The 20,610-nt window shown below is 68.2% G+C and overlaps 2 protein-coding genes across 2 annotated transcripts in view; one reads left to right on the top strand and one right to left on the bottom strand.

Annotated features, from left to right (window-relative positions):
- Positions 1-95: 95 nt before the first annotated feature.
- On the top strand, positions 96-20,320 carry SCRIB (scribble planar cell polarity protein). Its single transcript, XM_037803498.1, is given in 37 exon segments — positions 96-531; positions 1,669-1,786; positions 1,879-1,957; positions 2,041-2,130; positions 2,226-2,282; positions 2,367-2,430; positions 2,519-2,593; positions 3,011-3,155; positions 3,520-3,638; positions 4,613-4,812; positions 4,895-5,061; positions 5,140-5,186; positions 5,188-5,271; positions 5,353-5,478; positions 5,706-5,873; positions 6,380-6,742; positions 7,375-7,437; positions 7,775-7,864; positions 8,396-8,473; positions 8,802-9,131; positions 9,215-9,295; positions 9,365-9,586; positions 9,971-10,081; positions 10,179-10,355; positions 10,460-10,576; positions 10,660-10,845; positions 15,544-15,756; positions 17,960-18,043; positions 18,223-18,330; positions 18,528-18,681; positions 18,755-18,878; positions 18,984-19,169; positions 19,263-19,405; positions 19,484-19,521; positions 19,644-19,718; positions 19,914-19,965; positions 20,051-20,320. Coding segments are annotated over 37 exon segments (4,971 nt in total). The 5' UTR covers positions 96-231; the 3' UTR covers positions 20,188-20,320.
- Positions 20,268-20,610, bottom strand: part of IQANK1 (IQ motif and ankyrin repeat containing 1) — a 46,159-nt gene continuing 45,816 nt past the window's right edge. Inside the window, 1 exon segment of the mRNA XM_037802633.1 lies at positions 20,268-20,610. Coding sequence (XP_037658561.1) covers positions 20,395-20,610 — 216 coding nt within the window. The 3' untranslated portion in view covers positions 20,268-20,394.

The following is a 20,610-nucleotide window of genomic DNA, read 5'->3' as shown; positions in this document are numbered from 1 at the left end:
CCTCGGAGGCGGCGGCGCCGCGGGGCCTTGTGGGAACCGCAGTTCCCGGCGCGATGGGCGGCGAGGGCCGGGACTCGGCTTTCCCGTGCGGCTGCGGCGGCGGCCGGCGGGCGTCGGCGGGGCAGTCCGGCGGGCAGCGGCCGCCGGTTCCGGCTGCGGCGCGGGCGGTTGGGAGGCCGGGCGCTCGAGCGGAGCGGCCGCACTCGTCCGGGGCCGCGGCGGCCGGGCGGGATGCGCAGCCGCCGCCCGCCTCCTGCGAGCCTGAGCGCCGCCTGCCCGCCCCCTCCGCGCCTCCGGTCCGCCCCTCCCCCCTGTCCCCCTCTGTCCGCCGCCACGGGCCGACCCCGCCCCCGGCCCGAGCCCGGCCGCACCATGCTCAAGTGCATCCCGTTGTGGCGCTGCAACCGGCACGTGGAGTCGGTGGACAAGCGGCACTGCTCGCTGCAGGCCGTGCCCGAGGAGATCTACCGCTACAGCCGCAGCCTGGAGGAGCTGCTCCTGGACGCCAACCAGCTGCGCGAGCTGCCCAAGGTGAGCCGCCCGCACCTGCCGCCCGCCGCCGCGGGCCGGCCCCGGGCCTCAGCCCTCAGCAGGCGCTGGCCCGGGCGGGGCACGCCGCCCTCGAGCCGGCCCTGCTGGTTCCTCCTGGCCCCAGAACCTCCCTGTCCAGCCCCACCCTCCCCCGCCGGGTCAGCTGGCACCAGGTGGCAGCGGTCATCAGGTGCCTGCCCGTCCGGGGGGAGGGGAGGCGGCCCTGAGCCCGAGGGAGAAGCCACAGGGCGGAACCCGTGGGGGCAGATCAGGGAGGGAGGTGAGCCCGCGGGGCTTCCCAGGGCGCGGAGCCAGCCGCGGGATCCCGGTGTGCTGCGGAGGTGGGGAGCCCCGCCTCCTCCCTAGGTTCGTTCCGTCTTCCTCCGGATGCGGGGCCTGGGCCCTCCAGATTGCCCGTCTTGACAGGTCTGCCCTCGGTTCACCCCGTCTGGGGGCGCCTGGCCTTGCTGCGGCTCTTTCCGGTCGGTTTGCTTTCCTCTTAAGGCCATTCCGGAGAGGAGGGTGAAGGAAGCGGATTGTAAAAGGATTTCCTTTGCGGAGACTGGGTGCTGAGTTGCCGGGCGCCTGGGGCTGCCAGGTGTCGCGGAGGGCGTGGCTCCACTCTCGGGCCAGACAGCCAGCCCTGCCTCTCCCAGCTCCTGCAGGTCCCCTGCGCCGCTCCCTGCCTGCATCGCTGTTCTTGTCATTTTCTTGCTGGGTGGTTACTTACCAAGAGCTTGTCATAGACTTGGGTTGGGCTGGTTGTTGGGGCACAGGAGGCACCAACGTGGGCTGCCTGGAGGGCTCCCCTGCTGGGAGGCAGAGGGGATTCGGGAGCAGGTGTCTTCTCAAGAAGTGACTTCTTGGTGGAGCCTTGGCCGCGTGAGGCCAGCCCGTAGCCCAAAGGTGGCAGGGGCACGACTGGGCTCGTGAAGGTACCAGGTGCCTGTGGTCAGGGCGGGACATGCAGCCAGCTGCACGGGCAGGTTGTCCTGCTCTTGCTGCAGGTGGGGGTCCCTGGGGCCAGGAGGAGGCACAGGTGGCCGAGGCCCTGGGGACCCAGGACCCGCAAGACCATGTGTCTGGGAGCTTGCCCGCCCAGAGGGGCCGCTGCTGACCACCCCCCACTCCCTGCAGCCCTTTTTCCGGTTGCTGAACCTGCGCAAGCTGGGCCTGAGCGACAACGAGATTCAGCGGCTGCCTCCCGAGGTGGCCAACTTCATGCAGCTGGTGGAGCTGGATGTGTCCCGGAACGGTGCGGCCCCAGGGGCCCGGGGGGGTGCTGCGAGGGGCTGGAGCACCCTGGGATGTCCTCCACTTTTCCATGCTTGCTCTTCTGTGTCACAGACATCCCTGAGATCCCCGAGAGCATCAAGTTCTGCAAGGCCCTGGAAGTCGCAGACTTCAGTGGGAACCCTCTCTCCAGGTGGGCCGCTGGCTGGTGGGCTGGCAGCCGGGCGTGGGGCTGTGCAGCCCCGGCCGGGGTGTCTGAGGCGGCTCTTCCCCCAGGCTCCCTGATGGCTTCACACAGCTGCGCAGCCTGGCCCACCTGGCGTTGAACGACGTGTCTCTACAGGCACTGCCGGGGGACGTGGGCAAGTGAGTGTCCCTCGGGCCGGGTGAGGGTCCTGGGAGGATTCAGCCTGCCCCCCACAGCCCTCCTCTCACCTGGCCCTGTGTCCTCTCCCTCTCAGCCTCGCCAACCTGGTCACCCTGGAGCTCCGGGAGAACCTGCTCAAGGCTCTTCCTGCGTGAGTTCCCCCAGCCCAGCCGAGGCGGGGCAGCACCCCGGGGCCCTGGGCCCACAGCCATGCCACGCCCTGCTTTCTCCACAGGTCCTTGTCCTTCCTGGTCAAGCTGGAACAGCTGGATCTTGGAGGGAATGATCTGGAAGTTCTGGTGCGGGGTGGGGGCCGGGGGCTGGATGGGGGCCGGGCAGGGCGGGGGTGCCTGGTCCGTGTCACACCCAGGCCCGCCTGCCCTGCAGCCTGACACCCTGGGGGCTCTGCCCAACCTGCGGGAGCTGTGGCTGGACCGGAACCAGCTGTCAGCGCTGCCCCCGGTGAGTGACTGAGTGTGAGCGTGCACGGGTGTGTGTGAGTGTGGGTGTGAGTGCAGATGAGCATACAAGTGTGCCTGAGTGCGTCATGTGTGAGCACAGGTGTATGTAAGCGCAAGTAGCATCGTGTGTGAGTTCAGGTGAGTGTGAGCACGTGTGTTACATGTGAGTGCAAGTGTGAGTGGGTGGACATGAGTGAGCACAGGTGTGTGAGCATGGGTGGGCGTGAATGAGTGCAGGGGTGTGAGTGCAAGTGTGAGCGTTGTGCGTGAGTGGTGTGTATGAGTGTGGTTGTATGTGAGACTGAGTGTGGGTGTGAGCACGCGTGAGGGTGTGGGCAAGTGTGGGCTCCTGCCTAGAGCCTTCTGCCCTCTGCCCTCCGCCCTCCCCTGAGCCTCTGCCCCCTCTCCCTGCCCCCAGGAGCTGGGGAACCTGCGGCGCCTCGTGTGCCTGGACGTATCAGAGAACCGGCTGGAGGAGCTGCCCACGGAGCTGGGCGGGCTGGTGCTGCTCACAGACCTGCTGCTGTCTCAGAACTCGCTGCAGCGGCTGCCAGAGGGCATCGGTCAGGGCAGCCGGGCCCCGGGAGGGAAGCCAGGGTCCCTGGCCACGAGGAGGGTGGGAGGAGGCCGCAGCGTGCTGTGGGGGACTGAGGGTGGCCTGCGGCAGGTGGGTGAGGGGAGCAGGGGCTGGGGTGTGGCGTGGTTGGGTCTGCCACACGAGGAGTTGTCGGGGCTGTGATGTGCAGGGGTACAAGCAGGTTTGGGGAGCCAACTGGGTTCTTGAGTGTTTTGGACAAAGAGCGACAGCTGGGGGTTTGGGCTCAACGGTGGATCGAGAGGGGACTGCTCTGGGGGTCACGTGCTCACGCACGCTGCGTGTGTCCCACTCCTCCACACTCACCCTGCCGCCACGCCTCCCCCCGCCAGGCCAGCTGAAGCAGCTCTCCATCCTGAAGGTGGACCAGAACGGCCTGCGGGAGGTGACCGAGGCCATCGGGGACTGTGAGAACCTGTCGGAGCTGATCCTGACCGAGAATGTGCTGACGGTATGGCTGCCCCGGGTGCCCCGTGCGTTTGCCGGCTGGTGCAGGAGGTGGCGAGAGCAGGGTGGGCTCGGGCTCCAGGGTGCTGCTCGAGTGACAGTGGGCGTGTCGGGATGTGGTGGGAGCTCGGACACACTGGCAGTGCTGTGTGCGGGGCTGTGTTGCTGGGCGTGTGTGAACACCTGTGTGTGGCAATGTGTGGGTACAGGCGGGTGTTGGTACGCGCGCGTGAGTGCTGCGACAGCAGGTGTGTGTGTGTTGGCCACGTGTGTGTAATTGTGCTGGTGGTGTGGGTGTTCAGGTGTGTGCTGGTCACAAAATGTGTGCTCTGGCACGTGTTGGCGGCTGTGCCGGTGCCGATGTGGAGATGCCGAGGGTGTTCAAGGGGGTACACGGGATGGGGTCTTACGTCAGAACCGCAAAGCGGGTGGGGAGCTCATGGCCGGGCTGAGGCTGTGGAGGGGTTTGGTGGCCCGCAGCTGGGGTGCTCGGGCGTGGGGCGAGGAGCCCGGGAGCTGCTGCTTCTGCCCTGTAACCCGGTGCAGGGTGGGAGCAGGTCCATGTCCAGACTGGACAGGTGGCCAGGGCTGGAGGCCCTTTTTGGAACTCAGCCCTGCATTGTGGGGAGAACGGGGCTGAGGAGGTCCTGGGTGCGCTGGGGGCGGGTCCTGTGGGCTGGGCGAGTGGGGCGGCCAGGGGGCTCAGGAGTCAGCAGAGGCTGTGGAGGGACGGAGACCTGAGCCCACGGTTGTGCTTGGGGCTGGGGGCGAGGAGAGCCACACGGCCTCGAGAGGGGAGCGGTGCTGGGCCCCCGCAGGGCACAGAGGGGCCTGGCCGCATCTGTGGGTGGTGGAGTGCCCGGCCAGTGGCAGTGGGCAGAGGGGGCTGCAGCAGGACCCACCCCCAAGGCCGACCCATGGCCCCATCACCCTCCCTGCCCTGGGGCTGCTGCTGAGCCTGGCCCTCCCCCCGGCCAGGCCCTGCCGCGCTCTCTCGGGAAGCTGACCAAGCTGACCAACCTCAACGTGGACCGCAACCGCCTCGAGGTGCTGCCCCCCGAGATCGGCAGCTGCTCGGCGCTCAGTGTGCTCTCCCTGAGAGACAACCGCCTGGCCGCCCTGCCGCCCGAGCTCGCCCACACGGCCGAGCTGCACGTGCTGGACGTGGCCGGGAACCGGTGAGCCCCGCCCCACCCGGCCTCCTGCTGCTGTCCTGGCCCTGCCCGCGGGGCCCCCTGCTGACCGTGCCCGCCTGCCCAGGCTGCGGAGTCTGCCGTTCGCGCTCACTCACCTCAACCTCAAGGCCCTGTGGCTGGCGGAGAACCAGGCCCAGCCCATGCTGCGCTTCCAGACGGAGGAAGACGCCCAGACGGGCGAGAAGGTGCTCACGTGCTACCTGCTGCCCCAGCAGCCCCCGCCCAGCCTCGGTAGGTGCCGGCGGCTTGGACCCGGGCTGGGCTTGGGCACGGTGGGCCTGGCCCGGGCCTGACACACGTCCCCTGCAGAGGACCTGGACCCACCGAGCAGCCCCTCAGAGAGCTGGGGCGACGCCCCCCCCGAGCCGCGTCAGCGTCATCCAGTTCCTGGAGGCCCCCGTGGGTGACGAGGACGCTGCCGAGGCCGCTGCTGAGAAGCGGGTATGGGGGGAATGGGGCCCCCGGGGGCGTGTGTCTGCCCGGCCCCTGTTCCCCTCACCCTCGTCCCCCTTCCCCCGGCAGGGCCTGCAGCGCCGGGCCACGCCCCACCCCAGCGAGCTCAAGGTGATGCGCAGAGGCATGGAGGAGCGCTGGGGCGAGGCCGCCGCCTCCCGGCCGGGCCCTGAATCCCCCTCACCTGCCGAGGAGGTGCCTGGGGGAGCAGCAGGGTGTCGGGAAGGGCTGGGGCTGGTGGTCCCCTTGGGGCCTGGGGCATCCGTTTCATCTGCAGGGGGACGGGGTGGGCTGGAGCATCAGCCGCCACCGCCTTCCTGCGGGGCGGGGGCCGTTGGGAGCAGAGGCCAGATGGGGGCTCTGGGGCGCGGGGTGGGGCCCCCGAGGGTGTCCCTCCCCGCCTGACGTGGCACCGTGTGCAGGAGGAGAGGCGAAGCACTGGCTCCGGGCTGAGCGAGGACTCGCGGCCATCGGCTAGCACGGCCTCCGAGGCAGAGCCCGAGGGCCCCCCGGCCAGGGCGGAGGAGCTGGGCCAGCAGGAAGACACCCCAGCCGGCCCTGAGGAGGATCTGGAGGAAGACTACGGGGAGGTGAGCAGGCGGGCCAGGGGGGGGCGGCTCCCGGCTGCGGAGTAGAGGGGCGCGGGCCGGGAGCGATGGGACGTGTGGGCAGTTTCTCCCACAGCTTGGCATGGGGCCCACCCCCCGCAGGCCCCGGGACCCCTGCGGGCTCTGTGCCTTCTTGCCTGGTGGGCACCCGGCTTCAGGGACATGGGCTGGGCTTGTGCATTCCGGGATGTGGCTCCAGGCCCCCCAGACCCACCTTGGAGCCTTTCGTTGAGTCCACGTTTTTATGACTCAGGCCGGGGGCAGCAAAGGGTCTGGAATTTTCTGGCTTGTTCCCTCCTCGCTCGGCAGGGCCCTCCTGAGTGTCCGGCCCCCCGGCCCCAGATGCTGCTGTGGCTGGTCCGGCAGAGCCCGGCTGCTTCTCAGAGGGGCCTGGGGCAGGGGCCGGTGTGGGGAGCGCCGTGGATGTGGGGGGCTGGGGGGAGCCGGGGGGCGTGGTCCTGGCCGCCCCTCACAGGGTCTGTGCCCAGCCCACAGTCCACTTTGCGGAGGACACGCTGCTGCCGAGGGAGGAGGGTGAGGACGAGGAGCAGCTCGAGGCGCCCTGGCCGCTGCCGGGCGGGAGGCAGCGGCTCATCCGCAAGGACACACCTCACTACAAGAAGCACTTCAAGGTGTCCAAGCTGCCCCAGCCCGAGGCAGTCGTGGCCTTGCTGCAGGGGCGGCCGCCCGACGCGGGGGGCTCAGCGGGCCCCGGGGGCTGGCACAATGGCCCCCACTCGCCCTGGACCATGCGAGACGGGGAGCCGGAGGCCGAGGAGGAGGAAGAGGAGGCCGAGGAAGAAGATGAGGAGGACAAGGGCGATGCCACGACCTCCGTGCCCTCTGTGAAGGTGGGTCTCACCACACGCCCCTGCCCAGCCCAGCTCCACATGGGGTGTCCCGAGGCAGCACAGAGGCCAGGCCTGGCCCTGATGCCATCCGGCCCTGGCTGCTTGGCCCGGTGCTCCTCACTCCAGGGGGATTGTGGCTGCGTCTTCCCCGGCCCAGTGTGCCTGCTCCATGCCCAGCACTCTGTGTCCATCTCTCTGAGTGCCCCATCCGTGTGCCAGGCCCGAGCAGGCCTCCCCTCCCGCAGAGCTGCACCCTGGGTGCTGGCCTGGCCCCCTCCCAGGGGCCCCCCCAGGACCCCCCTTTCCTGTTGGGGTCACCTGGGTGCAGGGGGAAGCTGCAGGATCTTCCCAGCCTTGCCTGTGCTTTTGGTTCCCGACACTCTGGTGGTCCTCGCTCCAAGTGAGGTCCACAAGGACGCCGTGAGAGCTAGGGGAGCCTGCGGGGCCCTCAGGGAACGGTGCCCCCGATGGCCCCAGCCAGCCCCTGCCCCGAGCCCCCGTGGACCCCCACGCCCAGGTCAGGGCAGCGCTGCGGCTGCGGAGCTTGGTGGCGGCTTCTCTCTGCCTCTCCGGGCTGGGTGGCCGGCAGTGGTGGCGGGCGCGGCTGACCTGCATGCTGCTCCGTCCCGCAGGGGGTGTCGTTCGACCAGGCCAATAACCTGCTGATCGAGCCCGCGCGCGTGGAGGAGGAGGAGGTCGGTACCACGGGCTCGCTTTGCCCTGGGCCCTGGGCTGCTGCTGCTCGCGCTTCCTGGCCATGGGCTCCCGCGTCTCCCGTCTTCCGCGCCCGCACCTCCCGGGAGGGCAGCTGGGCTCCCGCGGCCTGCGTGGCAGGTGGACAGGCAGCCGGCCTCAGCTCGGTCCTCCGCGTCCCCTGTGCACAGAAGCCGCGATCTGCGGCGAGCCGTCCCTGTGTCCCCAGGGGCTGGGCCATTCCTGGGCTGGGCCCCTCGGGCCCGGGACCCCCGCTCTCGGGGCGGCAGTGTCTGGCCCCACCCAGTGCAGGCCTCTCACGCCTGGTTCCGCCCGCAGCTCACACTCACCATCGTGCGGCAGACGGGGGGCCTGGGCATCAGCATCGCGGGCGGCAGGGGCTCCACCCCCTACAAGGGGGATGATGAGGTGAGGCCCTGCCTGCCCACCCCAGCTTTGCCCACCTCCTCCCCTTTACGGTTTTCTGGGTCTTCATCTGCTTCTCTGTTAGGTGCTAATTCGGGGTTCATGGCTGGTTTTTTCTGATGTTTTCCTTGCACTTGGTGTCTCCTGGGTGTTGGGCATAGGGGCTGCTGGGGCAGTTCCTTTCACAAAGACAGCCAGAAACGCCGCGCTGACCTGGGGCCTCTCTGACGCCCGACTTCGACATTTATAGCTATCTCACCTTTCTTTTCTTGGCTGGGGGCCAGCTCGGGGGTCCCAAGTGCTCTCGGGACGTGGGTCCACGTCCTCCGGCCTTGTGAGTCCCAGCTCTACCGCGTCCCCATCCTCGCTGGCATCTTTCCAGCCTTGGGGAGAGCGGCCCGGGCTGAGGTCTGGCCAGGGCTGGGGATTGTGGGGTCCCACGGCTGCCATGGGCTCCCCAAAAGAGCCCCTCCTCTGGAAGAGGCAGGTCAGGGGTGCCACGCTCCCCACCGCTGACAGCCGCCCGTTCTCCAGGGAGTCTTCATCTCGCGGGTGTCCGAGGAGGGCCCTGCGGCCCGTGCCGGCGTCCGGGTGGGCGACAAGCTCCTCGAGGTGAGTTTTCCTTGCCAGGCCCGAGTGGGGGCCTCCTTCCAGTCCCCACTCCTGGTTTTTGTGACGTGGGCCCCCAACGTGTCCCTTGCCCCAGGTCCTTGCCTTCTGAGCACCCCGGGGTGTCTGCCAGCTCTCCTGGCACCCAGGCCCTGCTCGCGTCGGCTGCGCTGGGAGCCGGGCCCTTGGAGGAGGGGCTGGGGCTGGCCTGGGGAGACGTGCCGGATGGGCCCGGGCCGGGGTGGGGGGCTGCTGCTGCAGGCAGGGTCCCACCCCGAGCGGAGGAGGGCGGGGAGGACGGGCCGCGCTGAGCCGGCGCCCTCCGCCGCAGGTGAACGGCGTGGCCCTGCAGAGCGCCGAGCACCACGAGGCCGTGGAGGCGCTGCGCGGGGCGGGTGCCACCGTGCGCATGCGGGTGTGGCGGGAGCGCATGGTGGAACCCGAGAACGCCGTGACCGTCACAGCCCTGCGGCCAGAGGACGACTCCAGCCCCCGGGAGCGGTGTGCGGGCGGCCTGCGCCTGGCCCTGCTCCCACCCGAGGCCCCCGGGCCCGCACCCCCGCGCCAGCGCCACGCTGCCTGCCTGGTGCGCAGCGAGAGGGGCCTGGGCTTCAGCATCGCCGGGGGCAAGGGCTCCACACCGTACCGGGCGGGCGATGGGGTGAGGCGGGCAGGGCCGAGTGGGGGGCGGGAGGCCGGCCGTGGGGGGCAGGGTGGGGTCCTCACCCCACGCCCCCCCAGCAGAGCATCTTCATCTCCCGGATCGCCGAGGGGGGCGCCGCGCACCGGGCGGGCACCCTGCAGGTTGGCGACCGCGTCGTCTCGGTGAGTGGGGGCGGCCAGGGGGCGGGCCCGGGCCCCCCTGCCCCCCTGACCCGGGCGCCCCTCCTGCAGATCAACGGGGTGGACGTGACGGAGGCGCGGCATGACCACGCTGTCTCCCTGCTGACCGCTGCCTCCCCCACCATCGCCCTGCTGCTGGAGCGTGAGGCCGGGGGTCCCCTCGCCCCCAGCCCCCCTCTGCCTTCTCCTTCACCCCTGCCTGCCACGGCTGCTGCTGTGCCCATGGCCCCCAGCCTGCTGGCCGCTGCCCCGGAGGAGCCGTACCCAGTGGAGGTGAGAGCCCCTGCCCTCCCCTCCCCTGTGGCCGCCTCCAGACGCGGGCGCCACTGCATTCCCAGGACCACCTGCCTGGGGCTCGGGGGGGCAGTGACCCCTTGGGCGGGAGGGCAGGTTTGCCACGTCCTTTGCACTCTGACCTCGGGCCAGAGTCCTACTGCCACCCCCATCTGTGGTCTGTGGGGTCCCAGGTCTCAGGCTGCAGACCACCTGGGCCAGCAGAGCCCTGCAACGGCCGGCAGGGACCCTCCGTCTCGCAGCCCCCAGGGCTGGCTGTGACCGAGCCGCGTTGTGGCCTTGTTCTCTCGGGGGCCTGGGCCGTGGTGCTGGCGTCTCGCAGTCAGGATGTGCCACATCCCAGCTCCCCTCCCATGCCCGCAGGAAATCCGGCTGCCCCGGGCGGGGGGCCCGCTGGGGCTCAGCATCGTTGGGGGCTCTGACCACTCGAGCCACCCGTTTGGTGTCCAGGAGCCCGGCGTGTTCATCTCCAAGGTAGCGCAGCCCCTGCCGGGTGCCAGGGCTCTGCCCGGCTGGCTCGGCCCGGGTGGGCTCTGCCCCCAGCCACCGGATGCCGTTCTCCTCCCGACAGGTGCTCCCGCGGGGCCTGGCTGCTCGCAGTGGCTTGCGGGTTGGGGACCGGCTGCTGGCCGTGAACGGGCAGGACGTGCGGGAGGCCACGCACCAGGAGGCGGTCGGCGCCCTGCTGCGGCCCTGCCTGGAGCTGAGCCTGCTCGTGCGCAGGGACCCGCCACCCCCAGGCATGAGGGTGCGTGGGAGCGGCGCGGGGGGCTGGGGGCCACACCGGGAGGAGAGTGGGTGTGAGGGGGTGGGTGGGGCTCGCCCCCAGCCCTGCTTTCGCTCCTCTCGCAGGAGCTGTGCATCCAGAAGGCCCCAGGGGAGAAGCTGGGCATCAGCATCCGCGGGGGAGCCAGGGGCCACGCAGGGAACCCCTGCGACCCCACGGACGAGGGCATTTTCATCTCCAAGGTGAGGGCCCCGCGCCCCTCACTGTGCCAGGGGCGGCGCCACGGCTCCCACTGCCGGCACCTGACTGTATCGTGTGCCCGCAGGTGAGCCCCACGGGGGCGGCCGGACGGGACGGCCGTCTGCGCGTGGGGCTGCGGCTGCTGGAGGTGAACCAGCAGAGCCTGCTGGGCCTGACGCACGGGGAGGCCGTGCAGCTGCTGCGGGCCGTGGGCGACACACTCACCGTGCTCGTCTGCGACGGCTTCGACGCCAGCTCCCCCGCCCTGGAGGTCAGTGCTGCTTCCGCCCGGCTGGGCCTCAGGGTCTCAGACAAGCCGCGCAGGGTCCCTGGTGGGCAGGGCAGGTCCTTCCTAACCCGTCTGGCCTGGGGCACACGCTGAGTGACGTGTGGCCTCGGGCCACCTCCCTGAGTCATCTGGAACGTTCTCTCAAGGCCCTGGCCCAGAGAGAACACAGGATGTGCACGACGGGGCATGTGGGGCAGCGTGAAGTCTGAAGGGGAGAGCCCACCTGCCGCAGGAGGCGCGAGGGTGCAGCAGGGGCTGCGGTGGGGCCCGCCTCTCCCCGCCCTGCCCTGGCACCCGCCACTTGCCAAGTGGCCCCCACATCGGCCGCCCCAGACACCCCCTGTGCTGCAGTTTGCCTCGTTGCTCGAGTGGAAAACGAGCTTGCGTCTGTGGCTCGCTCCACTCCACGGTGGGACGTGTTGCTGGAGACAGCACGATACCTGCGGGGAGGGTTCCCGGCCAGCTCCCGGCCTCTGCGCCGCTCCCCGAATCCCCCCGAGTGCCGGCGGCTCCCGCGAGGAGTTCCCAGGGGAGCGAGCCCTGGGCCGCAGCCGCCAGGAGGCTGGCCCCTCTGTTCATTTCCTTAAGACGGAGATTCAGAACTCGCCGCTTTAGCACCTTTGCTGCTTGTAAAGCTTTGTGTGCAGAGAGGGAGTACATGCGTTTTCGGGGTGCGGGCTCAGGCATCCAGCCGGGGCCACCCCACCTCCCCGAGAAGCCCTGGCGGGCGCTTGCTGACAGGCCCCCCGGCGCCGTGCACGCAGATGGTTTGGCTCGGCCTTTCGTGTACCGCGTTTGGTGACGCCTCAGGCCCAGTGCGAGTGCCGTGTGGGGCTCGGGGCCACGTGTGCACCTCCGGGGCAGCCTTCCGGAAGGGTCTCGAGCGTGGCCGGTGCCCGGCCCCTGTGCCCTCCGCTTGTCTGAGCTGGCGGGGGCGGGGGTGGCGTCCGGGCGACTGAGACCCCGACTCCGCCGTGCCTCACTGCTTTGGCGGCTCCTCTTGGGTTCCTCTCCCTCCCCAATTTGTCTGGGTTCTTTTATAGACGGGTGTTAATCTTTTGTTATATGAGGTGCAGGAATTTTTCTTACCTGGCATGTCTTTTATTTTTAAAAAAAACTATTTTTGGGGTTATAGAAATTTGCATTTTTGAATTAAATTCTCTGATCTTTTTTCTTATGAATTGTAGACTTCAGTTTTTGCTCAGGAAATCCTTGTTTACTGCAGGATTTTAAAAACTTTGTTTCGTACTTTTTCCCAGTACTTGTACAATTTTAGAAGACATGTAACGCTCTGACCCACTTGGAATCTTCTTTTCCAAATGAACAATTACCTGGTGGTCCCAACAGCGTTCACCGAGCATCCGTCATTCTGCCCCTTCCTTGTGTTCACCTCCCCTGGGCCCCTGGGCTCGTGTTTGGAGTCAGTCCCGAGGAACCCGTACCCTGTCCGGGGCCGGCACCTCGCTTTTAAATGCTGTCACTTTGTGGTGTGTTCCAATACCTAAGACACCAGTGCACCCACCTTTCCCTGTTTTTCAAGTTTCTGTGTTTTCTCATGCATTTTGTCTTCTGAAGGAACTTGCCAAGTTCTGTAAGAAAAATTGGGGAGTTGAGGTTCTTTCGCTTTTTAGCTTTGCTCCGAGTGAGAGCGCATCTCCTCCGAGCGTGGCACAGGTGCTCGTTTCCTCATCGTGGGCACCGCGAGTCCTGGCGTCAGTGCTGCTTGTCCGGGCAGCAGCTACCCGCTCCCCCCCAGGTGCCCGCCCTCTGTCCCCCTGCGCCGTGGTGGTCGCCGCAGCCGCGTCCCTGCCACGTGCTGACGTGAAAGTGACGGTTTCATCACACAGCTTGATACTTGCTGTCGTTTCTTTTACAGCACTTTAAAATTTCGGAAGCTGAAGTTTCTCTGTCCACATTGTAAGAACTTTTAACTGAACGGGTGATGAGTTCTCTGAAGCCTGTGGCCCAGCCCGGGGAGCTCCGGGTGGCTGGTGTGGTGCCCTGGAGGGAGAGGGGCTTTCGAGTGGCTCACGGCGGCGGCCGGGTCCTGGTCCTCGGAGACAAGACTGCGCTGCGTCCCCGGCCCGGGCGCGTGATGCTCTGGGTCTCTACAGCCCCCTCCCCGGTGGCGTTACACTCAGCCACGTGGCGTGTCTGGGTTGGTCGGCCTGAGCTCCGCGTCCTTTAAGTTTCTTTCTGCTTCGCTAACCTGCTTCTGACTCTGCAGGGAGGTTTATGTCGTCCCTGCTGGGCCGTCGTCCCCTGCACCTGCGGGACGCCTGGGAGCATCGCGCTCTGCTGTGCCCCTGCAGACCCCCGGCCGCTCCCGGGGTGGGGGGGGGCATGGTGTTAGAAAAGCAAAAGTCACGAGTTTGCCCTTTAATTTTCAACTCAAATCTAAGCCCATGGGGTTTTTACTGACTTTAACTTTTCTCTCTTTCTCTCTTTTTGTCTCTTTTTCTGCTACTGAATGCCTTGTTTTGTATAATGTTACTGTAATTACATAATCTTTAGGCAACGGTATTTTAATTATATCATTGCCAACAGCTGGAGCACTGGAAACAGGCTAGGGTTTCTTTGTTTCTTTTTGTCTTTAGCATTTACCCACCTGGGCTGTCCAGTCAGATGCCGTTTTTATTTTAAATCATTGGGAATACATCTTTGACAAATTGTACTTGACAAATAGACTCTTTTTTTCAGTCTTTAGGGGTGTCTTTTTAAAAATTGTTTCCTGATGATTTAAAGCTTTGCCCAGGCCCAAGGTCAGACGTAAAGGAGGCACTCGGGCAGGTTTCCTCTGTCTCCATCCTCTCCCCTCCCGGCTCCCATGTTTAGTGGCTTGGGGCTGGCCCGCTGTTGTTTCTTTGGGAGAAATATGAGCAAGGATATAAAGCAAATCTAAACGTAGAGACAGGTTTGAAGGCAGCTCAGAGGCTCTGTCTCAGGCCCAGCCCACGCAGCTGTCGGCTGGTGCGGTGCCTTCTCGGTTACTCTGGAACGGGTCCTCCGCTCTTTTCGGACCCTGATACTTTTGAGGAGCACAGACCGTTGTCGTCCCGGCTGTCCCTCACCGCGTCAGCTCATGCGTCTGGGCAGGACCGTCAGAGAAGCACGGCTGGGGTGTCTCGGAGCCTCTCCCCGAATGGCACAGGTGTCTGTGCGCCCAGCTGTCGATGACGTGAAACCTGTCATGCACGTGGTGCCCGCAGGCTCCCCGTTGCCCCTTGTGCTGAGTGTCTTGTGGGGAGGTCCTGGGAGGGTGTGGAGCCTGTCCTCACACCCACCGCTCTCCCAGCAGCTGCCGAAGCTTCCTGGATCAGGACCCTGGTGGCCGGGGCTCCGGCCCCGTCCCTCCCGCACCCCCACTTAGTTCACTGCTCGCAGGAGGAGCGTCCCGTCTGTTTAGACGCAGCCAGTGTCGGTGTGGGCTCGGGGTGTTGCGTTTTCCTAGTGTCACTGTGTTTATCACATCAGTCTGGCCCCGGCGCCCAGGTAGTCGTGCAGCTGTTGTTCGCGTTCCGACACAAGGTGCCCACTCGGGCCGGGACACGGCTGGCTCTGGCCACGTCTGTGGACAGGCTGGGGAACGTGGGCGTGGGCTGCGTGTGCTGTGGGGTGCAGCACTGTGGCCTCTTGCTCTAGGGGTGCATGCATTCCCACCCACCCCGATCGCCATCCCAGTTGCCCTTGGTGGGTGAGGCAGGTGTCCTCCATCCTGCTGCCCCCTGCTCTCAGGGCTGCCTGGTGGCTCTTTGGCTGAATCATTCCGGAAGGAGGGAAGGTGGGCTCCTTGTCTTTTGCTGTTGTTGAGTCTGCTGGTTTTATTGGAACCCGAGAGACAGGCCGTGGCTGCCTGTCTGCATGCCCAGCTGCTCTCCTGCTCAGCTCGAGGGGCCCCGGCCACAGTCTCCGGGCCACGCGGGCCCTCGTGGCTCACCTAGCGCAGACCTGGTCCGAGCATCCCCACCTGCTTTCCAGCGGGTCTCCTGCTGTGGCTTTGCCCAGCCCTAGCCCTTACTGAGTGTTCTGTCTGGATTTTGGTTCTGGTCCCACGGGTGCTGCTGTCCTTTGGTGGGGCCTCTGTCACACTTGAGGTCACCGTCAGTGCGACCCCTCCTGCCCCCTGTGGGCTGTGGAGGTGTCCTCCGCTCCTCCATGCGCCTTCTCTGGCCAGATGCCCCTGTCTATGCCCTGTCGCCCTGGTCCCCTCACCCCTGCCCCACCCTCCCCGCAGGCCTGCCCCCTGCCCAGCGACTCGCCCTCCGCCCCCTCCTGGTCTCCAGCAGCTGCTCCGATGAGCTTCCTCTGCCACGTGAGGGTCTTGCTTTAGAAACACCTGTGGTTTAGAAACTCGGCTCGAGGCTCCCACGCAGGCCCAGCCTCGGCCTGGCTCTGTGGGGTGTGCTCAGTTGTGATGGCCCCACTTCCTCCCTGCCCGTCCCCGCTCAGCCCACACACCCCGCCTCGGTTTTTCTGTTCTTTCCATTCCCCAGAACAGCCTCACGGCCAGCATGGCCAGTTCTGTCCCCAAACAACACGGCCACAGGTCCCAAAACCCTGGGTCCCCACAGCGGCCCTGGGAGTCCCGGGTGGGCGTGCCCAGAGCTGCCTGCAGCCCAGCATGGTCCCCGAGGCGGGACCTGACACGGGCCCTGGCCCCCACCTGCTGTCCTCTCCAAGGTGTCGCCGGGCGTCATTGCCAACCCCTTCGCAGCGGGCGTTGGCCGCCGGAGCAGCCTGGAAAGCGTCTCCTCCATCGACCGGGAGCTGGGCCCTGAGGGCCCCGGGCCGGGCAGCGTGTGGCCAGCGGCTCCTGACCGCCTGCTCTACTCGCAGGAGAAGGAGCCGGACGGACGGACCCCGCCGTGGGGGCTGGAGCCCAGGGAGGCCGCGGTGAGTGCTGTGCTGGGAGCCTGCAGCGCCTCCCTTCCAGGGAAGCCCACGCACAGTCCCGACACGGGGCCAGGCGCCCCTGCTGGGTGATACAGCCCCCGCAGCTCTGTCTGCTCTGCCCTGTGCCCGGCGGTGGCAGCATGTGGAGGGCTGCATCCACCTGGGCCGGCCCATCCTGGCCTCTGTCCACCCGCGTGTCCGCTGGTCTGCTTACTTGCCTTAGTGCTCCCGCTTTCCTGAGACCCCAAAGCACAGGTCTTCTGGGGTGCCCACAGGCCTCCAGATGCGTGCCGAGGCCGCCCAGGCACAGCTCGTTGCAGGGGGGTCGGGGATTGGGTTTGGGGGAGGCCACCAGGGCCAAGGGGCCGGGCTGCGGGCCCCACCTGGGGTCCCCTGCAAGGACCCCTGAGGCTGGAGAGGGCTCCAGGCCTGCACCCCGCCCAGAGCAGGGACTCAGCACACGTCAGAGGCCCATGGTCAGGGACAGGGGAAGGTCGGGGGTCCCTGCTTGCCTGCGCCTGGCCCATGGCCTGGTCCGAGGAGCAGGACTATGCGGGGCTGGGGCTGGGAACCCACACCTGCAGCGCCTGGCGCCCTGCTGTGGCCCTGCAGTCTCTGTGCCCAGCTGGTCCTGGTCCCACTGCCCTCACCCCTCCTGGCCCCGCCCCTCCAGGCACCTGGCCCCGCCCCGTCCCAGCCCGGCCTCTCCCCCAGCCTCCTGCAAAATCTCTGGCACTGCTGGGTGGGGCGGCCCCTTCACCACAGGTCTGGGGAACCAGGCTGGAACCAGGATCCTTTCAAGGGAACCCAAGGGGCCTCGGGACAGTCAGGCCTGGAGCAGGGGTCCGCAGGAGGAGCTCCCCAGGCCAGTTCTGCAGCCCACCCCACCTGTGCGTCTTCTAGCCCAGAGGGGGTCTCAAGCCCCTCAGTCTGTGGCTCAAGATGCCAGGCAGATGCCAGACTCGCCTGTTCCTACAGCAAAGAAACGAGGCGCCGAGGGGCACAGACCCACCCCCTTGGCCTGGGTTGCTCCCAGGGGTGGGTGAGGGCCGAGCTCAGCCTGTGTGGCCCCTGGGGTTCGGCCCATAGGGCTCGGGGGGTGGGGGCCGAGGCAGCTGGGTCATCAGTGTCACCAGCAGAGCCGGGTGGGATGGGAGGAGCAGCTGCGAGAGCTGCGAGAGGGGCTCCGACGGGCTCTGGCGGCTGGGAGGAGGAGAGCCACAGCAGCCTTCCCTGACATGAGAATGGCCTCCCTGGAGGGTACCAGCCGGGGGTCCTTCCAGGACGCCAGTGGAAGGGTGGGCTCGGCTGGGGGTCCCCTGTGGGGCCTGGTGCAGACCTCCCCCCAGCCGTGGCAGGGGAAGCCGCTGAGGGATGGGCTCCTCGGCAGCCAGCGGTGGGCAGCGAGCAGGGCTCTGCCCGGGGTGGGCCCCGTCATCACCACCTGTCCTTGCGGCCCTCCGTTTCCCGTCTGTCCCTCTGTCTGTCTCACCCTATGAAGCACTGGGCTGCACACACACCACACACACCCCACCATGGACAGAGGCCCAGCAGCAGGGAGGTAGAGGTTGAGGGTCCGGCCAGCCCCCCAGTCCCCCAGCACTGAGGGCGGAGGGTGAGCCTGGTGGGTTCCCAGCCACGACCTTTGGTGGGGACCCCTTTGCGCTGGCCAAGCGTGCCCTGGGCCGTGGTCAGGACAGGAAGGTGAGGACAGGCCCCCGTGCCGCCAAGGCAAGCGCCCCGGTCAGGTGGCTGGGAGCCCCACGCCCGCACCCCACCTGCCCTGCTCCTCCAGGTGCTTGCTGGGGTGACAGCAGGGAACGCCACAAAAGCCCCGTTCCCCCAGCGGCCAGCAAGTGAGTGTCCCGGGACACCAGCACCCCACGGCAGGAGGGTGGTGACAGCACCGGGGCCTGGCTCTGCAGGGTCTCCCTCTGCCCTTTGTCGCCAGTGTTCCTCAGGCCTCCCCGGGGCCCGCCTGGTTCAGGGGGGCGGGGGGCACCGGCAGTGCAGGCTCAGCCCTGCTCCTGACTCAGCCCCTTAGGGCAGACGGCTAACAGGTGAGGGTACAGCCCCACACCTTCGGGGCAGCCCCTAGCCAGCCCCTTGTCCCCATCGCCTTCTCTTTTTCTCCGGTCACCCACCCCATGCCTGAACTCCTCCACCCTGCTCTCCCCTGGCTCCCCACTCCCTGCCTTTGCAGACAAAACCCGGGGCGATCCAGCCGTTGGCTCAAGCCTGGCCTTGGGGATCCCCAGCCCCCAGAGGCAGAGGCAGCCCCGTTCCTGTGAGTGTGTCATCCCAGTGGGGCATCTGGAAGCTTCCTTCCTTGGAGGGTGCTGGGTGGGGCTCCAAGGCAGCATGCGGGTCCCCGGGACTTGAGCAGCGATAGCTGGTGGCTGGGGGACTGTGGCTGCAGCCCCAAAGCTATCCCAGGCCCAGCTCACATGTGCCCGGTCCCCCCAGCCCCCCTCCCCGCCCTCCCCTGACGAGCTGCCCACCGATGTGAAGCAGGCCTACCGCACCTTCGCCGCCGTGCCCACTCCCCACCCACCCGAGGACTCCCCGGCCCAGGTACGCCAGGGGCTGACCCAGGGCCCTACCTGCCTACACGCATGGCACTCCCCACCCCACTCCCAGGTGCCCCCAAACTGCCCCCCACCCCACCCCCGGGTGAATTCCCCAAGGCCCCCAAGCCACACGGTGTCCCCAGAGGTGGTCCCAGTGCCCCCTGAGCTGTCAGCAGCCAGGTCTCGGGGCCCCTCCCCCAGCTCCCCAGTGCCGCAGCGCCCCCTGAGCAGCTGTCCTTCCGCGAGCGGCAGAAGTACTTCGAGCTGGAGGTGCGGGTGCCCCCCACGGAGGGGCCGCCCAAGCGCGTGTCGCTGGTGGGCGCTGACGACCTGCGGAAGATGCAGGAGGAGGAAGGTGAGCCTCGGCTGCGGGGTGCCCGGGGGGGCCTGGCCTGACCTGACCCGACCTGGTCCCTCGCTCCCCGCAGCCCGCAAGCTACAGCAGAAGAGGGCGCAGAGGCAGCGGGAGGAGCGGCCCGACGCCGGCCCGGAGACCCCAGTCGAGCAGGACGACGAAGAGGCGCCCTGGGCCAGCCCGGGCCCTACCGGCGGGTGAGGGGCCCAGGGGCCGCCGCCCCCCGTCCTCTCCGCCACCCGCGTTCCCCCCTCCACGGTTCCCCGACGCCAACCTGACCCCTGCCTGATGCCGCCCGCTAGGCCCAGCCCCGCGTCCCCCACGGCCCTGGGAGGCGGCGCCCCGGTGCGGACGGCCAAGGCGGAGCGGCGCCACCAGGAGCGGCTGCGCGTGCAGAGCCCGGAGCCGCCGGGTCCCGCGCGCGCCCTGTCCCCTGCCGAGCGCCGTGCGCTGGAGGCCGAGAAGCGCGCGCTGTGGAGGGCGGCCAGGTGAGGAGGGCTGCTCCCGGGACCCCGGCCCGCCCCGCGCCCCTGGCCCCCGACCCCCGGCCCGCAGCCAGCCCAGCGCGCCCGTCTCCACAGGATGAAGTCCCTGGAGCAGGACGCTCTCCGCGCGCAGATGGTCCTCAGCAAGTCCCAGGAGGGCCGGGCCAAGCGGGGGCCCCTGGAGCGGCTGGCCGAGGCCCCCTCGCCGGCGCCCACCCCATCACCCACGCCTTTGGAAGGTCTGTCTGCTCCGGCGGGCGGAGGGGGCCAGAGGGCCCCGGCCCGACCTTTTCCAACGTGCCCTTCTTGTCCCGCAGACCTCGGCCTGCAGCCCCGCGCCTCCCCTGGACGCCTGGTGAGGAGCCTGCACGTGCCCGGCACGGGTAGTGGGGGTGGCCGCGACCCCGCCGCTCCTGCGGCGCCCCTCATCTCGCCCTCTCGCTCTCTCTGCCTCCGCTCTCACGCTGTCCTTTCAAGCCCTGGTCTGGAAAGAAGTTTGACTACAGGGTGTTTGCCGCCCTCCCTTCTTCCAGACCTGTGTGTGACCTCCAGGTACCGGCGCACCGGGCCTTCCCTGCTCTCCGCCCCGGCTCTGCTCCTCCCGCCGTCTGCTCTGGGTCTGGGTGTGGGCCCCGCTCCCCGCTTGGGGTCGATCCCGAGCCCCCTGGAAGCCCCGCCCGACTCCAGGTGGGTGGGGGCAGGGCCGGGCCGCGCCCTGACGCTCCTCTCTCCCCTCTCCCCTGCCAGTCCCCCGACTTCGCTGGAGAGCTGAGGTCCTTGGAAGAGGCCCCGAGCCCCGGTGAGTGGGGGCACGGAGGGGTGCAGCTCCCAGGGGCCCCCACCCAGCCCAGGGCCCCGGCTCACGCCCGTCCGCCCGCCCGCAGGCCCGCAGGAGGAGGACGGAGAGGTGGCCCTGGTGCTCCTGGGCCGGCCGTCGCCGGGCACCGAGGAGGTGACCCTGTGCAGCAGCCGCCGCCCCGTGCGGCCGGGACGCCGCGGCCTGGGCCCCGTGCCCTCCTAGGGGGCTTCCCCGACTTGGGGTGGGGGCCCTGCCAGCGCCCCCCACGCCCTCACCCCGAGTCTTTTAACTGGGTGTTAGGATTTTACAGAGACCCCTCAGGAGCCCCGCTCCTCTTAGCTGCCCCAGCCGGGCTCCCGGCGAGACTGTAACTAGTGACGTTTGTACAACCAAAGACTCTATTTTGCGGTTGAAGGAGAATAAAGTTGACTACGTTTTAGTTCGTCTCCGTCTGTCCGCCGCACCGGGCCCGGGTGACGAAGAGCAGGCGAAGTGCGCCAGGCGCGCCTCCTGGAACCGCGCGGGGCCGTACTCGGGGCCGTCGGCCGCGCGCCGCAGCGACAGGTAGCGCTCGCCGTCCAGCAGCGCGCGGCCCAGCAGCTCCCGCGCCAGGCCCGGCTGCACGGCTTCCAGCTGCTGCTGCAC

This window comes from Choloepus didactylus, chromosome 14 (genome assembly GCF_015220235.1).
Source record: "Choloepus didactylus isolate mChoDid1 chromosome 14, mChoDid1.pri, whole genome shotgun sequence".
Classification (NCBI taxonomy): Eukaryota; Metazoa; Chordata; class Mammalia; order Pilosa; family Megalonychidae; genus Choloepus; species Choloepus didactylus.
Note: the sequence above shows the minus strand (reverse complement) of the source record. Positions and strands in the feature narration are given on the sequence as shown.